Source organism: Rhinoraja longicauda, chromosome 20, assembly GCF_053455715.1.
Source record: "Rhinoraja longicauda isolate Sanriku21f chromosome 20, sRhiLon1.1, whole genome shotgun sequence".
NCBI lineage: Eukaryota > Metazoa > Chordata > Chondrichthyes > Rajiformes > Arhynchobatidae > Rhinoraja > Rhinoraja longicauda.
This window is the reverse complement of record NC_135972.1, coordinates 20,897,768-20,918,805: the sequence shown is the minus strand read 5'-3', so window position 1 is coordinate 20,918,805 and position 21,038 is coordinate 20,897,768. Positions and strand designations below refer to the sequence as shown.

General features: G+C 48.4%; 1 protein-coding gene across 3 annotated transcripts in view; it reads right to left on the bottom strand.

Moving 5' to 3' along the window:
* pawr (PRKC, apoptosis, WT1, regulator) overlaps positions 1 to 21,038 on the bottom strand; it is an 81,439-nt gene that overhangs the window by 16,810 nt on the left and 43,591 nt on the right. For all 3 annotated transcript variants that reach the window (XR_013548648.1, XM_078417147.1, XM_078417146.1), the window contains exon 3: positions 17,686 to 17,805. Coding sequence is in view for 2 of the 3 variants with exons in the window: in XM_078417147.1 (XP_078273273.1) it covers positions 17,686 to 17,805 (120 nt within the window). In the remaining variant the exon portion in view is untranslated. The remainder of the gene's footprint in view (positions 1 to 17,685; positions 17,806 to 21,038) is intronic.

Here is a 21,038-nt window from a genome sequence, read left to right as displayed (position 1 = left end):
AACGAAACTACATAGCAGTCACACACAAAAAAGAACACAAGACACATGACCCCAACACAAACGTCCATCACAGTGACTCCAAACACCCCCTCACTGTGATGGAGGCAACAAAACTTCCACTCTCTTCCCCACGCCCACGGACAGACAGCTCGTCCCCGACCGACCCGCACAGTCCCAGCAAGGGGATGGAAGTCCCCGCGGCCGAGTCGCACCGGGCGCTGAGACGTCTCGCGGCCGAACCGGGCGGTGGAAGGCCCCACGACCGAGCCGTGCGCAGCTAAGTCCCGCGGCCGAGCCGCACCGGGCGATGTTAGGCCCCGCGGCCGAGCCGCACCGGGCGATGTTAGGCCCCGCGGCCGAGCCGCACCGGGCGATGGAAGGCCCCGCGGCCGAGCCGCACTGGGCGATGGAAGGCCCCGCGGCCAAGCCGCACCGGGCGATGTTAAGTCCAGCGGCCGAGCCGCACCAGCGATGAAAAGCCCCCCGCGCCGGGCGATGTTAGGCCCCGCGGCCGAGCCGCACCGGGCGATGGAAGGCCCCGCGGCCAAGCCGCACCGGGCGATGTAAAGTCCAGCGGCCGAGCCGCACCAGCGATGAAAAGTCCCAGCGGCCAAGCCGCGCCGGGCGATGTTAGGCCCCGCGGCCCGGGCACTGTTAAGTCCAGCGGCCGAGCCGCACCAGCGATGTTAGGCCCCGCGGCCCGGGCACTGTTAAGTCCAGCGGCCGAGCCGCACCAGCGATGTTAGGCCCCGCGGCCGAGCCGCACCCCGCGCCATGAGGAAGAGACCTAAAAGAGAAAGGTTTCCTCCACCCACCCACACCACCACCCCCCACACATACACAACCAAAAAAAAAAAAAAACCATCCCAACACCGACACACAACAAAAAAAAAGGAAAAAAGACGAACAGACTGCTAGCGAGCCGCAGCCGTTAGGCGCCGCCACTTCCACTTCTGTTAAACAATGCTGTTAAACTAATCCCCTCTGCTTGGGTGGTCCGGTTCCCCTCCACATCCTAAAGATGTGCGGGTTGGTAGGTTAATTGGGCTCCGTAAAATGCCCCTCGAGTGGTAGAATCTGGAGCAAATTAATGACAATATGGAGAGAATAAAGTTGGACTAGATTAGGGTGGGATAAGTGTGAATGGGTAGTTTTAGACTTTAGAGATACAGCGCGGAAACAGGCCCTTCGGCCCACCGAGTCCGCGTCGACCAGCGAATCTGCCTGCACACTAACACTATTCTACACACTAGGGACAATTTACAATCTCACTGAAGCCAATTAACCTACAAATGTGTAGGTCTTTGGAGTGTGGGAGGAAACCGGAGCACCCGGTGAAATCCCACGCGGTCACAGGAAGAGTGCACAAACTCCGTACGGACAACACCCGTAGTCAGGATCGCACCTGGGCTCCGGCGTTCTACAACTACAGCTCTACCACTGTGCCACCCTGATACTGAATGGGCTTTGTGAACCAAAGGGTCGGTTTCCACGCAGTGTATCTCTTTGACTATGACATCTGCCTCCAGAAGGCCCATGGGTCTCTAAACCCTATCCTTGTCTGTCCAAATACCTTCTAGAAATCGGAATTGCACATGCGTCTGGTCCACCCAGAGAGGAGCAAGTTCTTATCCCCGTAGTCGATAATCTTCCCCCAAATTCTGCCTGTCCAGCACATCCAAGTGTTCAAAATGTAGAAACAAGGAACTGCAGGTGCTGTTTTTGACAAAAAAAGACACTAAGTGCTGGATGGACTAACTCAGTGGGTCAGGCAGCATCTCTGGGGAACATGGATGGGTGACGTTTCAGGTCGGGACCCTTCTTCAGACTGGATCCAATCTGGTCCCGACCCGAAACGTCACCCATCCATGTTCTCCAGAGATGCTGCCTGACCTGCTGAGTTACTCCAGCACTTTGTGAAACGTCACCCATCCATGTTCTCCAGAAATGCTGCCTGACCTGCTGAGTTACTCTAGTACTCTGTGTCTCTTTTTTACATCCAAATATCCCTTCACTGACAAATTAATGATGTATCGGTCAAAAAAGTTCAAAAATAATCCACTGATTAAGAATTTGCTGGGCGCATGATAAAGGATTATGTGTCTGCGTCAACGTTTAGCTTCCATAACACAATGTTCCCACTCGCCATGCATTTGCTGCTTGGCTGAGTTTGTTGTGTAAAATTAGCTCTAACCATTATTCACAATTAGATCAATCGATGATAAGCATTTGACAACCTAAGGTACTATCACTACGTTTAAAAAAAACATTTGGACAAGAACATGGAGAGGATAGTACAGGAATATGGGCCAAAAGGAGGCAGGTGGGGCTATTGTAGATGAGCCATCTTGTCAGTGCGGGCAAGTTGGGCCAAAGGGCCTGCTTCCACGCTGTGTGACTCTACCCTAAGGTTTAATAGGAACTTGAGGGGCAACCTTTTTCAAAGAGGGTGGTGGGTGTATGGAATGAGCTGCCAGAGGAGGTAGTTGAGGCAGGGACCATAACAGCATTTTAAAGATATTTGGACAGGTACATGGAGAGGATAGGTTTAGAGAGATATGGGCCTAAAGCAGGCAGGTGGAACAAGTGTAGAAGGGGCATGTTAGTTGGCATGGGCAAGTTGGGCCAAAGGGTCAGTTTCCATGCTGTACGACTCTACGACTTTAATTCAATGTTTAATATGAACTTGAGCGGCAACATTTTCACTCAGAGGGTAGTGGGTGTAGGGAACGAGCAGCCAGAGGGGGTAGTTGAGGCAGGTACTATAACAACATTCAAAAGACATTTGGACAGGCACATGGATAGGTAAGGTTTAGTGGGATATGGGCTAAACACGGGCTGGACTTGAGTAGATGGGGCATCATGATCTGCACGGGCAAGTTGGGCTGATGGGCCTGTTTCCATGCTGCATGACCATGACACAAGGTCACAGAGAAAACTACCCATTCACACTTATCCCACACTAATCTAATCCAACTTTATTCTCTCTTCTGATCATCTGAGTTGACAATGGTGTGCCAGTTAAAGCAAAAAAAACAAACTGCTGGAATGACTCGGGTCATGGAATTCATTCATTACAGGCCCTTCAGCCCAACTCATCCATGCCAACCAAGATGTCCCATCTCAGCTAGTGCCAATGGCATCTGTCCCTTTGAGTTAAATCATTGTAAGCACTTCCATCCGGAAAAAAAAACACGGGAAGCTCAAAAAATTATAGTGGTTTGCATTAACAGCGCTGAGACAGAGATGGTTGAAAGCTTCAAATTTCTGGGAGTAAATGTCACCAATAGCTTCTCCTAGACCACCCATATTGAATCAATGGCCAAGAAAGCACACCAACGCCTCTACTTCCTTAGCAGGCTTAGGGAAGTTCAGCACATCCCCAACAACTCTCACCAACTTCTCCAGAAGCGTCGCCGAAAGCATTTTATCGGGATGCATCACAGCACGGTTTGGTACAGCTCCATCTAAGACCGCAAGGAATTGCAGAGAATTGTGGACGCAGCCCAGAGCATCACACAAACCAACCTCCCTTCCATTGGCTCCGTCTATACCTCACGCTGCCTCGGCAAGGCCACCAGCATAACCAAAGACAGGTCACCCCCTGGCCCATCTTCCCAGTGACTGCGTGGGTTTTCTCCGGGTGCTCCGGTTTCCTCCCACACCCCAAAGATGTGCGGGTATGTAGGTTAATCAACCCTCTGTAAACTGCCCCTAATGTGTAGGGAGTGGATGAGAAAGTGGGATAACACAGAACTAGTGCGAATGGGTGATTGATGGTCGGTGTAGACTCGGTGGGCCAAAGTGCCAGTTTCCATGCTGCATCTCTAAGATAAACTAAATCTACGCAGAACAGTACACACAAGAACAGATCCTTCAGCCCACAATGTCCGCGCCGACCGTGATGCCAAGCTAATCTCTTCTGCCTGCACGTGATCCATGTCTCTCCATTCCCTGCATATCCATGTGCCTGTCTGATAGTCTTTGGGCCATTGGGCCATGTTTCCATTCTGTAGCTATAAAGTAAACTAATGAAAATGGCTTTAGGATGGATTGGTGTGACAGTTGATTTTTGATGGTCAGCCCTGGTGCTGTGCTGTATCTCTTTTTGACTCTTGTGAGAAATAGGAGTGAGCCAAGATTTGATCAAATGCTTGTTAATTTAGTTTCGTTTAGAGATTCAGCATGGAAGCAGGCCTTTTGGCCCACCGAGTCCGCACCGACCAACATTCACCAGTACACCAGTTCTGTCCTACACGCGAGGGACAATTTACAGAAGCCAATTAACCTACAAACCTGTACGTTTTTGGAACGTGGGAGGAAACCGGAGCAAACCGACGCAGTCACAGGGAGAATGTACACACAGCACCCGTAGTCAGGATCCAACCAGGGTCTCTGGAAGGCAGCAACTCAACCAGGGCTGTGACACTGTGACACTCTAAACTAAACGGAACCTCTGTCAGCACAGCACATATGGCCATTCCTCCATTGTCATACCGATTTATCAAACCTAATCTATTGGCTGTGAAAATCTTTGGGAGCTGCTAAGTTCAAGATAAGGAGACACGGAGTACTGTTCCCAGAGGGATATGTTCTCTGCAATTGATGAAATAATGTTCTTGGACGCAAGTACAAATCCTGCTCACCATACATCTCCATATTAGGAACCATCTACTGACACCTGGATTTCATTAGCACAGGATGGAATATCTTTGCATCTGCACTGAAGCAGGGAACTTGGCAGAGAACTTAAGAGGAAGGGGCTGCACTGTGCATAAATATATATATTTAGAATATAGAACAGTACAGCACAGGGACAGGCCCTTCAGCCCACAATGTACGTGCTGAACACGATGCCAGGTTAAAACTAATCTCCTCTGCCTGCACATGATCCATATCCCTCCATTCACGTGCCTATCTAAAAGCATCACAAATGCCACTATTGTAACCGTCTCCACCACCACCCCTGGCAGCATGGTACAACCACACAACACTACAGCCCATCCCTCGGACTATCTTCAATCGGACTTTATCTTGCACTGAACTGAATATTATTCCCTTTATCCTGCATCTGTACACTGTGGACGGCTTGATTGTAATCATGTATCGTCTTTCCGCTGACAGGATACTACCCAACAAAAAAGCTTTTCACTGAACCTCGGGAGACGTGACAATAAACAATGAACTAAATTAAACTAAACTAGCACTGCCATGGACAGGTTTTCGAATTCTGTTTTTGCACTAATGCCATGATATGGTGCACAGTCTATGATAAAAATGCCATGTGTAATTTATGCATGATTCACGTTTTTGTCCTTCGTCTGATTGTCTATGATACTGCTGCAAGATTGTCATTGTACTGTACCAGTACCGTACTAGTGAGTATGACAATAGACTCGACAAAACTATTGTTTATGACCAAGGTATCTCCCGAGGATCCAATGTACTTTTGAACAGTTGGCTCTGTTACACACAACAAACCTGGCAGTCAATTCATACACAAATAGTAATTTGATAATGATCAGATAATGTTTTAGTCATAGAGTCAGACAGCATGGAAACAGGGCCTGTGGCCCAACTTGCCCACGCCGACCAACATGTCCCATATTCACTAGGCCTATCTGCCTGCATTTAGCCCATATCACTCTAAACGTATCCTATCCTATCCATGTACCTGTCCAAATGTTTTTTAAATGTTGTGATAGTACCTGCCTCAACTACGTCCTCCGGCAGCTCATTCCATTCACCTACCACCCTTTGCTCCTATTAAATCTTTCCACCCACCCCCCACTCACCTTAAAAGTGAGGGGGAAGTGAATAACTGGTCAGAACTACCAGAAATAACTTTCAGAAAGAACTATCAGAAAGAGTGCATTAGAATTTCTCTTTTATGCTGTGTTGGAAGCCTGGCTCAGGTTAAGTGGAAGACAGACACAAAGCATTGGAGTAACCTAGCTGGTCAGGCAGCATCTCTGGAGAAAAGGAATAGGTGACATTTCAGGTCAAGACCCTTCTTCAGAGTGAGAGTCAGGGGAGAAGGAAACTAGAGATACGGAAAAATTCAAAGAACAAATGAATGTGAGGAATGCAAGAGGACAAGTCAAAGCCAGCAACGATGATCAAGAAAAAGGTGGAGCCCACAAGGGTCCATTGTTGGCGGTGGAAAAGGTGATAAAGAGTAGTTGCAAACAGTGAAACTTACCTGGAGAGAGTGAAACTAGTGCAATGACTAGGGTGGGGAGGGACGAGATGCAAGGGTTAATTGAAGTTAGAGAAATCAATATTCATACCACTGGGTTGTAGGATGCCCAAAGCGAAATATGCGTCTGACCTAACTCTGACAGTGGAAGAGGCTCCGGACAGAAAGATCAGTGTGGGAATGGGGTGTGGAGCTGAAGGGTTTGGCAGCTGGGAGATTGCATAGGGAATTGGCTAGGATAGACTGGCAAATTATACTTAAAGGGTTGACGGTGGAGATGCAATGGCAATGATTTAAAGACCGCATGGATGAACGGCAGAAATTGTTCATCCCTGTCTGGCGAAAAAATTAAACGGGGAATGTGGCTCAACCGTGGCTAGCGAGGGAAATCAAGGGTAGTGTTAAATCCAAGGAAAAGGCAAATAAATTGGCCAGAGGAAGCAACAAACCGGAGGACTGGGAGAAATTTAGAACTCAACAGAGGAGGACAAAGGGGTTAATTAAGAGGGGGGAAAAGAGCATGAAAGAAAGCTCACAGGGAATATAAAAACTGACTGACACATTTTCTTTAGGTATGTAAAAAGGAAAAGCTTAGTGAAGACGAATGTAGGTCCCTTACAGTCAAAGACAGGTGAATTTACATTGGGAAACAAAGAAATGGCAGAACAGTTAATCGAGTACTTTTGGTTCTGTCTTCACCAAGGAAGACACAAAAAATCTCCCAGAAATACTAGGGGACCAAGGATCTAGTGGGAGGGAGGAACTGAAGGAAATCCACATTACAAAGAAATGGCAGAACAGTTAATCGAGTACTTTTGGTTCTGTCTTCACCAAGGAAGACACAAAAAATCTCCCAGAAATACTAGGGGACCAAGGATCTAGTGGGAGGGAGGAACTGAAGGAAATCCACATTAGTCAGGAAATGGTGTTAGGTAAACTGTTGGGACTGAAGGCAGATAAATCCCCAGGGCACTCAAGGAGGTGGCCCTAGAAATCGTGGATGCATTGGTGATCATTTTCCAGTGTGCAAAATTAAAGCACATGGTTTTGGGGGTAAGGTATTGACATGGATAGAGAACTGATTGGCAAACAGGAAGCAAAGAGTAGGAATTACCGGGTCCTTTTCAGAATGGCAGGCGGTGACTAGTGGGGTGTCGCAAGGCTTGGTGCTGGGACCCCAGTTATTTACTATATATATCAACGATTTAGACGAGGGAGTTAAATGTATCTCTAGGTTTACGGATGACACACAGCTGGGTGGCAATGTAAGCTGCGATGAGGATGCTAAGAGGCTACAGGGTGACTTGGATAGGTTGGGTGAGTGGGCAGATGCATGGCAGATGCAGTATAATGTGGGTAAATGTGACATTATCCACTTTGGTGGCAAGAACAGGAAGGCAGATTATTATCTGAATGGTATCAGATTAGGAGAAGGAGAGGTGCAGAGAGCCCTGGGTGTGCTTGTACATCAGTCACTGAGAGTAAGCATGCAGGTACAGCAGGTAGTGAAGAAAGCTAATGGCATGTTGGCCTTCATTGTGAGAGGATTTGAGTTTAGGAGCACAAGCCCTGGTGAGACCGCACCTGGAGTATTGTGTGCAAATTTGGTTTCTTAATTTGAGGAAGGACATTATTGCTATTGAGGGAGTGCAGCGTAGGTTCACCAGGTTAATTCCCGGGATGGCGGGACTGACATATGATGAAAGAATGGGTTGACTGGGCTTGTATTCACTGGAATTTAGAAAGATGAGAGGTGATCTTATGGAAACATAACATTCTTAAAGGATTGAACGGGGTAGTTGCAGGAAAAATGTTCCCGATGTTGTGGGAATTTATAAATAAGGGGTCACAGTTTAAGAATAAGGGGTAGGCTATTTAGGACTGAGATGAGGAAAATCTTCACCCAGACTGTTGTGAATCTGTGGAATTCTCTGCCACAGAAGGCAGTGGTGGCCAATTCACTGGATGTTTTCAAGAGTTAGATTTAGCTCTTGGGGCGAAAGGAATCAAGGAATATGGGAAAAAGCAGGAACGGGGTACTGATTTTAGATGATCAGCCATGATCATATTGAATGGCGGTGCTGGCTCGATGGGCCGAATGGCCTACTCCTGCACCTATTTTTCTATGTTCCTAAGACGGACTGGGAAGGTCCAGTAAAAAGATTGTCCAGTCAGGTTCAGTGGAACTGTACAGATAGCAGCGGACTCACACTCAAGTAGCCCGATCAGAAATCAAACCCTCAACCTTCCATTTGAGATGACGGGGTCACAAGTCTAGGCGTGGCCACATCCCCACCATCCATATAGAGCTTAGAGCGGGATAACTGAGAGCCGCTGCCTCACGTGTTCCATTCTGATCGGGTGCGGTCTGTGTGGATTTCCTTCGGGTGCTCCGGTTTCCCCCCACATCCCAGAGAAGTGTGGGTTTGTAGGTTAACTGGCCTCTGCATCTCTAAACAAACTGCGGCACGGTGGCGCAGCGGTAGAGTTGCTGCCTTACAGCGAATGCAGCGCCGGAGACTCAGGTTCGATCCTGAATACGGGCGCCGTCTGTACGGAGTTTGTACGTTCTCCCCGTGACCTGCGTGGGTTTTCTCCGAGATCTTCGGTTTCCTCCCACACTCCAAAGACGTACAGGTATGTAGGTTAATTGGCTGGGCAAATGTAAAAATTGTCCCTAGTGTGTGTAGGATAGTGTTAATGTGCGGGGATCGCTGGGCGGTGCGGACTCGGTGGGCCGAAGGGCCTGTTTCCGCGCTGTATCTCTAAATCTAAAAAAAATCTAAATCTAAAATAAGAAGTTGAAAATTATATTTCTTCTGGAGTTTCTTCTGTGCGGGTTTGCAGGTTAATTGGCCCACTGTTAATTGCCTCTGGTGTGAAGGGAATGGATGCGACAGTGGGATAAGATAGAACTAGTCATGGAATCAAGAACCAGAAGGCATGGATTTAAGGTGAGAGGGGAAAGATTTAATAGGAACCCACGGGTAAACTGAAGAGCTATCGTGGTGCAGATTTATAGAAGATGTCCACTTAAACACAATGTGAAGCTTTGGAGAGTACAAGAGATTCACTGAAGAATACATACACGTGGCAAGGACATGGAGCTAGAGTGGTGCTTACAGGGTAGTATCACTGCACATCAGAGCAGCAGCAGAGTTACTGCTTCACAGCACCAGAAACTCGGGTTCGATCCTGACAACGGGTGCTGTCTGTGCGGAGTTTGCACATTCTCCCAGTGACCGCGTGGGTTTCTTCCAGTGGGCTGACCTGGTGGGTCGAAGGTAGACAAAAAATGCTGGAGTAACTCAGCGAGTCAGGCAGCAACACAGGAGAAAAGGAATCGGTGAGGTTTCAGGTCGAAACCTTTCTTCAGATGTTTCGACTCGAAACGTCACCAATTCCTTTTTCCCAGAGATGCTCCCTGACCCGCTGTGTTACTCCAGCATTTTGTGTCCATCTTTGGTGGAAAACCAGCATCTGCAGTTCATTCCGACACATTTTGATGGGCCGAAGGAGCTGCTTCCACGCTGCATCTCTAAAACTAGAGAGAAGGTTCTCTGATCAGTTGCCTCCTGAGGAACACACGTCCTTTCACAAGCTGCCTGGGCTCTTGCTGTGCTAAATATCCCAGCCACTCGCGATACACTTATATGGACCAGAATTAAAGGACCTTCTTTTAGGAAGATGAGGAGAAATTTCTTTAGTCAGAGGGTGGTGAATCTGTGGAATTCTTTGCCACAGAAGGCTGTCGTGGTCAAGCCAGTGGATATTTTCAAGGCAGAGATAGAAAGATTCTTGATTAGTACGGGTGTCAGATGCTGTAGGGAGAAGGCAGGAGAATGGGGTTAGGAGGGAGAGATAGATCAGCAATGGTTGAATGGCAGAGGAGACTTGACGGGCCGAATGGCCTAATTCTACTCCTATACCTTATGACAACCGTTACATCTTGGCCATTGTAACACACTGACTTGGACCTAAAGCACTCGGTTGTTTTCAACAGAATTTTTTCTGTGGGTAAATGTTCCGTAAACTAATCTTTACTCAGTCAAAAAATGCTATTAAGTACAGATGAGATACTGGAATATTTTCCATCTACCACTGCGAGGGACTTTGAGGCAGAAATGTTTCCCATTTATTAATATATGCTGGTTTGCATCAGTTATATAATACACAAATCAAGGCCGCTAACTCACAACAGATGTTCGGCAAGACAGGGACTCGGAGTGCTGATACGAGTTGCACAGGGAAGCCAAGCCAACATCACAGAAATAAACTCCACAGAAGTCGGAAAGGGGATTTGTGTGACAGGAGGTTTGGCATGCTCGGAACTAGAGAGACAGAGAGGGGGGGGCGGAGACGGGGGAAGAGAGAGAGGGAGGGGGGAAGAGAGAGAGGGAGGGGGGAAGAGAGAGAGGGAGGGGGGAAGAGAGAGAGGGAGGGGGGAAGAGAGAGAGGGAGGGGGGAAGAGAGAGAGGGAGGGGGGAAGAGAGAGAGGGAGGGGGGAAGAGAGAGGGAGGGGGGAAGAGAGAGAGGGAGGGGGGAAGAGAGAGAGGGAGGGGGGGAGAGAGAGAGGGAGGGGGGAGAGAGAGAGGGAGGGGGGGAGAGAGAGAGGGAGGGGGGGGGGAAGAGAGAGAGAGAGAGAGAGAGAGAGAGAGAGAGAGAGAGAGAGAGAGAGAGAGAGAGAGAGAGAGAGAGAGAGAGAGAGAGAGAGAGAGAGAGAGAGAGAGAGAGAGAGAGAGAGAGAGAGAGAGAGAGAGAGAGAGAGAGAGAGAGAGAGAGAGAGAGAGAGAGAGAGAGAGAGAGAGAGAGAGAGAGAGAGAGAGAGAGAGAGAGAGAGAGAGAGAGAGAGAGAAATAGAGAAATAGAGAGATAGAGAGATAGGGGGAGAGAGAGAGAGAGTGAGAGAGAGAGAGGCTTTTCAAGCTGAAATTCAACCGATTCCAAAGGATTCCATCTGAATTCAGCAATTAAGGTTTGCCAAAATATGCATGGCCAAAGACAAAACCCTGGCACTTGGCTGTCGGGAGCACAGGATTTTATTCCCACCTGGTTAATCTTTTAAGAAGTCACAAGGAACTGTAAATGGCTGAAGTGCTGAGGAAACTCAACAGGTCAGGCAGTGTCTGGGGAGGGAATGGACCAGCCATGTTTCAGATCAGGGCCTTTCTTCACACTGATTGTGGTGGGGGGGGGGGGGGGGGGCAGAAAGCTGGAAAAGGCGCTGGAGCAGGACAAAGCCTGGCAATTGATACAGGTGAGGGGAGGGGGGGAGGGTGGTTGGATTGGCAGATGGTACAGGTGAGGGGGGGTAACTACAAACCACAAATTGCTGGAGGAACTCTGCAGGTCAGGTAGCATCTGGACCAGACAGGTGACAATCTGGCTTGGGACCACTCTTCAGACTTGTAGCTGGGGGGGGGGGGGTGAGAGATGGAAGAGAGGTGGGTGACGAACAGGGAATTCACACAAGAAAGTAGGAGCCTTGAACAAGTTAGGAGAATTAGCCGACATGCACGGTTTGGGCAGCGGTAGAGTTGCTGCCTTACAGCGCCGCAGACCCGGGTTCGATCCCGACTACGGGTGATGTCTGTACGGAGTTTATACGTTCTCCCCATGACCCCCTGGGTTTTCCCTGAGATTTTTGGTTTCCTCCCACACTTCAGACATGTAGATTAATTGGCTTGGTGTATGTGTAAAATTGTCCCTAGTGTGTGTAGGATATCGTTAATGTGCGGGGATCTCTGGTCGGTGTGGACTTGGTGGGCCGAAGGGCCTGGTTCTGCTCTGTATCTCTACACTAAATTAAACTAAACTAAAGGGCAGAGACAAGAGCAAATGGTTTTGTCTGTGCAGTAAATTTCAAGTTAGAGGACTATAAGACACAATTAGGCCATTCAGCCCATTGAGTCTGCTCTGCCATTCAATCATGGCTGATCTATCTTTCCCTCTCCACTCTCCTGCCTTCTCCCCGTAACCTTTGACACCCTTACTAATCAAGAAGCTAGCAATCTCTGCTTTAAAAATACCCAATGACTTGGCCTCCACCTCCGTCTGTGGCAATGAATTCCACAGACTCACCTCCCTCCGGCAAAAGAAATTTCCGCTAATCTCCATCGAAACCCCAGAAATGAAGAGAAAATCTATCCTGGGTCATAGATGAGGCAATTTTGTACCTAACCATAATTTCAGGTGATATTTTTTTCTGGCCTAAAATAAAAATGCAAGTAAGGAACTGGAAGCAAAGAGGTTAAAGAACAGTATTAAAAATAATGTGCACTGGTTTGAATTTTGAGATCTTTCATGCTATCTATTCATACCACCTGTAAATAGTTTTGACAGAATTAATGACGAGAAACAACATCTAATTATTTCTGTTTTTCTTGGCCCAAGCAACAGGGTCAACTATTTGAGACAAAACAGATTTCATTTGCGTCACGTTCTAATGTAGAAGACCATTTGCGCTGAAACTTTAGAAAACTTTGCTCAGGCCACATTTGGAGTGTTGCATGCAGTTCTGGGTCGCCCCATTACCGAAGGCATTGGAGAGGGCGCGGACGAGGTGTAGCAGAATGCTGCCTGGATTAGAGGGTATTTGCTATAAGGGGAGGTTGGACAAACTCGGAATGTTTTCTCTGGAACGCCAGAGGTTGAGGGTTGACCTGACAGCGAAGTATATAACATTATGAGAAGCGCAGATAGGTAGACTGTCAGGACCTTTCTCTCAGGGTGGAAATGGCAAACTTTAGAGGGCACAGCTATAAGGTCAGAGGGCAAAGTTTAAAAGAGATGTGTGGGGTCATTTATTTTTACATAGAGTGGTGGGTGTCTGGAACGCGCTGCTGGAGGTGGTGGTGGAAGCAGATTATGATGGTGGTGTTTAAGAGGCTTTGAGATAGGCACATGGATATGCAGGAAATGGATGGATATGGATCACGTGCAGGCAGAGGAGATTAGTTCAACTGGGCATCATGTTCGGCACAAATTTTCTGGGCCAAAGGGCCTGTTCCCTTACTGTGCCGTTCAAAGTTCAATGTTCCAAAATGGATTGGTGCAGCAATGACCAACCTCAAGAAAGACGCCAAGAAATTACGGAGAATTGTGGACGCAGCCCAGACCATCACACAAAGCAACCACCCTGCCACTGACTCCGTTTACACTTCACACTGCCTGTGCAAGGCCACCAGCATAAACAAGATCGAGTCTCACCCCTGTCACTGCTCCTCCTCCCCTCTCCGATCAGGCAAGAGGTACAGAAATGTGAAAACGCACTACTCCAGATTCAGGGAAAATTCTGGTTTCTTCCCAGCTGTTATCAGGCAAATGAACCGTCCACTCACCAACGAGAGAGAGTCTTGTGCTACCATCTACCTCATTGAAGACCCTCGGGCTACCTTTGATCAGACTTTATCTTGCACTAAACATTGTTCAAGTTTTCCTCTTTAACCTGTGTCGGTACACTGCAGAATGCTCGATTGTAATCACGCACTGTCTTTCCGCTGATTGGTTAGTACGCATCAATAGCTTTTCATTGTACCTCAGAACATGTGACAATACACTAATCTAAAACTCAAAGCACATAAGGAGATACTGGGGCAGGTGACCAAAAGCTCAGGCTGGGAGGTAGGAAGAAAGGAAATGTGGTTGAGTTACTCAACTGGTAGCCAAAGCTCTGTAGCACTTATGCAGAGAAACAAGTTCAGATCCCACCATTGGTGGCTGGAGAATTCAAAGTCCAGCTGCTAAATAAATCTGATTTTTTAAAAAAAGTTAGCTTTGGAGACAGTAACATTGATATTACTGGATTCTTTTTAAACTATGCTTCAGAGAAGGAAATCTGCACTTCGTACTGAGTCTGGTTATTGACCACTCTTGCCCAGTGCAATCGACTCAAACGCCACCTCAGATGAGGGGCAATTGGAGATAGACTCATGGAGTTATACAACACGCAAACAGGCCTTTCGGCCCAACTTGCCCGTGCTGACCCAAGATGGCCCATCCACACAGGTCCCATCTGCCTACGTTCTTCTAAACCTGTCCTATCCATGAACCCGTCCAATTGTCTTTTAAACATTGCCTCCACTGCCTCCTCCGGCACCTCATTCCATACACCCACCTCTTTGCTTTGTTTCATGTAACACTTTGTGGTTCTGTTCTCCCATTTATAACATTTCTCTCTGTGACCGCGTGATGTCCTTGTTATCCTTTCACATTCACTCTTCGCACATCACGGGATTTTTGTTCGAAAACCCCATACGGACAGCACACGAGGTCAGGATTGGGTTTCTGGCGCAGTGAGGCAGTGGCTGTGCCACTGAGTAGCCCACGACAGGAGGAGGGGGTAAGACGGACACAGTGGTAGATCTGCCGCCTAACAGCGCTGGGTGTTAGAGTTTGCACGTTCTCCCCGTGACCGCATGGGTTTCCTCCGACTGCTCCGGTTTCCTCCCATATCCCAAAGACACGCGGGTTTGTAGGTTAGACAGCCCTCTTTAAATTGTGCCCAGTGTGCATGGAGAGTATAGGAAAGTAGGTTAACATAGAACTGGTGTGAACGGGCGATCGATGGTTGGCATTGCCTCGGTGGGCCGAAGGGCCTGTTTCCACGCTGCATCTCTAGACAAATAAGAAGCTTAAAATGAAGTTTCTTATCAACCAGGTAGTGGCGAAGGCGAACACAGAGGGCTGTGGATCGGGGCAGCAACGATGTGCCACTGGCTGTAGAGGTTTGGATTAGGCCGGAGACAGTTGTCGCTGCTGCTGTTTAGACATGGCATCTTGTTCCTTTTTGCCGTGTCACTTTATGAACTTGGCTCCAGCTCTTTTGCTGCCGGCAAAGAAAACGGTCAAGAAGAAATCACAGATCTGCAGGGAGGTTTACGGGAAAGATCCCAGGGATGAATGGGTTAACATATGATGAGCGTTTGATGACAGTGGGCCTGCACTCGCTGGAGTTTAAAAGGATGAGGGGGGAACCTCATTGAAACTTACCGAATAGTGTTTCCACTCGTGCGAGAGTCTAGGACCAGAGGGCACAGCCTCAGAATAAAAGAACGTACCTTTAGAAAGGAGATGAGGAGGAATTTCTTTAGTCAGAGGGCAGTCAGATGGCTGTGGAGGCCGTCCAATGGATATTTTTAAGGAGGAGATCGACAGATTCTTGATTAATAAGGGCATCAGGAGTTATGGGGAGAAGGCGGGAGAATGGGGTTGAGAGGGAAAGATAGATCAGCCATGATTGAATGGCGGAGTAGACTTCATGGGATGAATGGCCTAATTCAGCTCCTATCACTTATGAACTAATGAGGTTGGTCAGTGACTGCCATCCAATTTATTTACTGACCAGAACCCGCGAACAACATGAATTCCTTGCATTCCAGACACAAACCCAGTCATTTATTTTACTGCTGCCCTCAGCACTGACATCCCAGCTACACGCCAACACTGAATGCCTCAGAAGTGATCAAGTTTATCTCCAGCAATGAAAAGACGGGGCAAGTCATTCCTCCCCGAATACTTGCGTTAAACATTCACCACAAGCAGCGACTTTCTGTCACGGTCTGCTTCCCACGTTTGGCTCGGATGAAGTCAGTTCAATGGGATTTTGCAATAAGCAGCTGGTGAGTGTGTCTGAACTTTAGACTTTAGAGCGTGGAAACAGGCCCTTTGGCCCACTGAGTCGCTGTACACTAGCACTATCCCACACACGAGGGACAATTTATAATCTTTACTGAAGCCAATTAACCTACAAACCTCTACATCTTTGGAGTGTGCGAGGAAACTGGAGCACCCGGAGTAAATCCACGTGGTCACAGGGGGAACGTGCAAACTCCGTACAGACAGCACCCATAGTCAGGATTGAACCTGGGTCTCTGGCGCTGGGAGACAACAACTCTACCGCTGCCCACAACAGCTCGACAACACGTACTACCAGATTCAGGCAGATGTTGCCAGAGTAGTGGTTGGACCACTCATAAGCTAGGGTGTAATCCTTCAAATCTACCTTGTCTCCCCTCATCTTTCTCCCTTCCAAAGACGCCAAGCCCAACCTGCAGAATCTTCCTGCTTTGTTCCAAGATGCCAATACAGGTCTAATTCAGGACTGCACTGGATGTTCTGTGTGTCGTTGCTTATCCATTAGCATTTGTTGGAAGGTTCACTTAATGTCAGCCCCTCTAGTCCCACTGAACAATGGTGTAGATAGATTCGGCCAAACTGGGGCTGCATGATAGAGTTGCTGCCTCACAGCGCCGGAGACCCGGGTTCGATCCTGACTACGGCTGCTGTCTGTACGGTGTTTACACGTTCTCCCTGTGACCATGTGGGTTTTCTCTGGGTGCTCTGGTTTCCTCCCACACCAAAGGCGTACAGGCTTGTTGGTTAATTGGCTTTGATAAAATTGTAACTTGTCCCGAGTGTGTGTAGTACACTGTTTGTGCGTGGGGTTCGCTGGTCGGCGCGGACTCGGTGAGCCGAAGGTCCTGCCCCTGTGCTGTATTTCCAAACTAATCAAAAAGAATAAACTATACTCACCCAAATGAATATCAGAGAGTACGAGAGCTATCCAGCATAGAATCTCATGTTGGCATTCTGGGCTAGTCTCTGTATTGAGCCCTTTGCTCTCTAAACTCATTGCATTCTATCCATATATCTGTCCAAATATCTTTTAAAAGTCCTAATTATTCCTGCTTCTCTAGCTTCCTCTGGCAGCTTGTTCCAGATACGGACTACCGTCCGAGTGAAACAGTTGGGCCTGAGGTCCCTCATAAACCTCTCTCCTGAAGTCTATGCCCTCTTGTTTCAGAATCCTCGACCCTGGGGCAAGGGCTGTGAACGTTTGCTTTATCCATGCCCTTCATGATCTTATACACCTCAAAAAAGTCACTCCTTAGCCTCCAACACTCTAAAGAAAAAAGCCCCACCTTTTCCCACTTATCGCTATAATTTAATTCCAGGTAATAACCTAGTGAATCTCTAGTGCACCCTTTCCAACTTAATGGCACCCCTTCGGTGGCTGGGAGACCAGAACTGCACAGAGTGTAGTCTCACCAATGACGTACAGCTGACTTGTAAATCACAGCACCAGAGACCCGGGTTCGATCCTGACCACGGGCGCTGTCTGTAGGGAGTTCGTACGTTCCCCTTGTGATCGCGTGGGTTTCCTCCGGGTGCTCCAGTTTCCTCCCACACTCCCAATAACGTCAGGTTTGTAGGTTAATTGGCTCCGGTAAAAAATTGTAAATTGGCCCCAGTGTTTGTGTTAGTGTGTGGGTATCATTCATTGTTCGGCACGGACTCGATGGGCCGAAGAGCCTGTTCCCACACTGCATCTCTAAAGTCCAAAGGAACATTGGGAAAACTACAGCATCTAAACATTGGAACAAAACATTTATAAACTAACAATAGTACAATATCTAGTTCAGGCTCATAATGACGTGGTTGTAAAAGCTGGCACAAAGACAATTAAAAGGATGGAGTGAGCTTACAGAATGTGGGCTGCCGAAGTCTGATGCAATGGACTCGTTCAGGATGGTGTTCTGCTGGGTGGTGGTTTCATCCCTCTGGTACAGCTTCTGCTCTGAAGGGTTGTTGTCCTCATCCGGACTCTGGAGGGGCAACAATAAAGAGGTGTTGAGAGCGGCCCTGCCTCTCGGACCGCCAGCGACAAGAGTTGAACCAGTGCTCTCTGACCAAGAGTGTTCTTGGTGTCCTATCTGACCCCAAGTCAAGCTTGCAGATACCACCAATGATCCCCGATTCCCACCCCACCCGACTCCACCCTTCGGAAGGCTCAGGAAGTTCGGGATGACCCCAACAACCCTCACCAACGTCTACAGACCCGTACAAAGCATGGCATCGGGATGCATCACAGCACGGTTTGGGAACAGCTCCATCCAAGATCACAAGAAATCACAGAGATGTGGAGGTGGCCCGGATCATCACACAAACCAACCTGCCTGCCATTGATCTCATCTACACTTCACGCTGCCTCGGCAAGGCCACCAGCATCATTAAGGACCAGTCTCGCCCCAGTCACTCCCTCGTCTCCCCTCTCCCATCAGGCAAGAGGTGTGAAAACGCACACCTCCAGATTCAGACCGCTCCCTCCATCGAAAGGTTATTCCAGCATTTTGTGTCTACTTTCAATTTGAACCAGCATCTGCAGTTATTTTCCTATACCTCCAGATTCAGGGACAGTTTCTTCCCAGCTATTATCAGATGACTGATACCATCCTATCACCAACTTGAGAGCGGTCCTGACCTTTCACCTACCTCATTGGGGGCCCTGGGACTAGCTTTAATCAGACTTTACCTGGCACTAAATGTTATTCCCATTATCCGGTATCTGTACACTGTAGGCGGTTTGATTGTATTCATGTACAGTCTATCTGCTGACTGGATAGCACGCAACAAAAAGCTTTACACTGTACTTTGGTACACATGACAATAAACTAAATTAGCTCAGCTCATCTGCTTCTGAACGTCTTGTCATCGCCACTGCTAACTCTAGACTTGGCTACACAACCCAGTCCTCAGCAACCTCCCCTATTCCATCCCTCTAATAGAGCTGAGGCCAAGCAAAACTCTTGATGTTGAAGACTGACCGAGGAAGTGTGGCATGTCTCCAATGACTTGACCAACTTCTACAGAGCAGGATGCAGCTTGGTTTAGCCACAGCTCTTCCCAAGTCCACAATATAATAACATTCAAAAATGACATGCAGACAGGTACATGGACAGGAAAGGTTGAGGGATATGGGCCAAACTCAGGCAGGAGGGACTAGTTTAGGTGGAGCATCTTGGCCTGCATGGGCATGTTGGGCCAAAGGGCCTGTTTCCCTGTTGTCTGACTCTATAACTATCACTGCGATCTTCTCAAGTCCTATAATGCACGAGATACCACCATTGCTCTAATTCTGACCTGAATTTCACAAAATTTAACGGCTCTACTATCAACAAGGATGCCTTATGTTAATAGGCCTTGGAGTTAAATTCTGCCTTAAATATCATCACCAACCCCCACCCTCGCGAGGCCTGTCTCCACCAGTAAAGTCCTCTGACCAAGTGTTCAATTTCAGTCACCATGTTATAGGAAAGAAGTCGCCAAGCTGGAAAGAGTACAGAGAAGATTAATGAGGATGTTGCCAGGACTCGAGGGCCTGAGCTATAGGGAGAGGTTGAGCAGGCTAGTGCTTTATTTCTTTGAGCGCAGGAGGATGAGGGATGATCTTATAGAGGTGTATGAAATCATGAGGGTAATAGATGAGGTAAATGCACAAAGTAGGGGAATCAAGAACCAGAGGACCAAGGTTTAAGGTGAGGGGGGAAAAAAATTAATAGGAACCTGAGAGGCAACCTTTTTTCCATAAAGGGTGGTAGTTATATGGAATGAGCTGCCAGAGGAGGTAGTCGAGGCAGGTACAATTGCAACGTTTAAAAAAGATTTGGACAGGTACATAGATAGGACAGGTTTAGAGGGATATGGACCAAATGCAGGCAGGTGGGACTAACGTAGATGGGGTATGCTGGTTGGCCTGGGAAAATAGTGCCAAAGGGCCTGTTTCCACACTGTACGACTCAATGATCATCAGCCCTGACATCCTCTCTTTTTTTCTCTGATTACACACCTGCAAAGTGCCGCCTTGACATTTAGTGAGGGTGACGATCCTGTAAGTAGTCGGCACCAGAGTGCCAGAGACCCGGGTTCGATCGTGACATTGTGGGTGCTGTCTGTAGGGTGTTTGAACGTTCTCCCTGTGACCGTGCGGGTTTTCTCAGGGTGCTCCAGTTTCCTCCCACACTCCAAAGACGTGCAGGTTTGTGGGTTAATTGGCTTCTGTAAATTATCCCTAGCGTGTAAGATAAAACTAGTGTACGTGTGATCGCTGGTCGGGGCGGACCCGGTGCGCCGAAGGCCCCGTTTCCAGGATGTATCTCTGAACTAAACTAAACTATTCGCTGCCACTCAAGTCAAGCCCTCCCTACAAGGCAACGTTCCTGGTCGGCAGAGATGAAGGCAGCACACAGCCAGGCCACGGTCGGTGGGTGGATCGCAGGAATGCACAAGATGTCAGTGATCTCCCAACACCCCACTCCTCCACAAATAGCAACACTCAATCATTCCCCTTGTCCACAATGCACTGCGGGGGCAAAACCAGTGCTTTATAGTTTTCACAATGCTGCCTTGTGTAGTATTACAATGTGCAGAGGTCCAAAAGAAAGCTTTCGACTTTTAGACTTTAGATATACAGCGTGGAAACAGGCCCTTCGGCCCACCGAGTCCACGCTGACCAGCGATCACCCCGTACACTAGCACTATCCACACACTGGGGACAATTTACAATTTACAGAGGCCAATTAGCCTACAAACCCACACGTCTTGGGAGTGTGGGAGGGCACTGGGACACAGGGAGAAAACGCACGCAGTCACAGGGAGAGCGTACAAAGTCCATACGGACAGCATCCGTAGTCAGGATCAAATACGGGTCTCTTATTGATGTTCTGGTCTACGTCTGGGAATTAAAAATCAAAAAGAGTATACAGGCATTCCCTGACTTACGTAATAGGCGATTTAAGTAAACTCAGACTTACATAAGCAATTCTTTAAGCCCACTGACCCAGTGGGTCGGAGCTCCCCCATGATCCCCACGTCGGAGCTTCCCCTGTGGTCCCCACGTCGGAGCTTCCCCGTGGTCCCCCAAGTGCAGGGTTCTTGGCCTGACCATGAAGGCCCGTTGCCCCAGCGGTGTTGCAGGGTCGGCCTGGCCAAGCATTGCTGTGGTGTCCTCCACCGCTGTCCGGTCCACATGCACCCGGTCCAGGCGAGCCCAGCCTGCCGC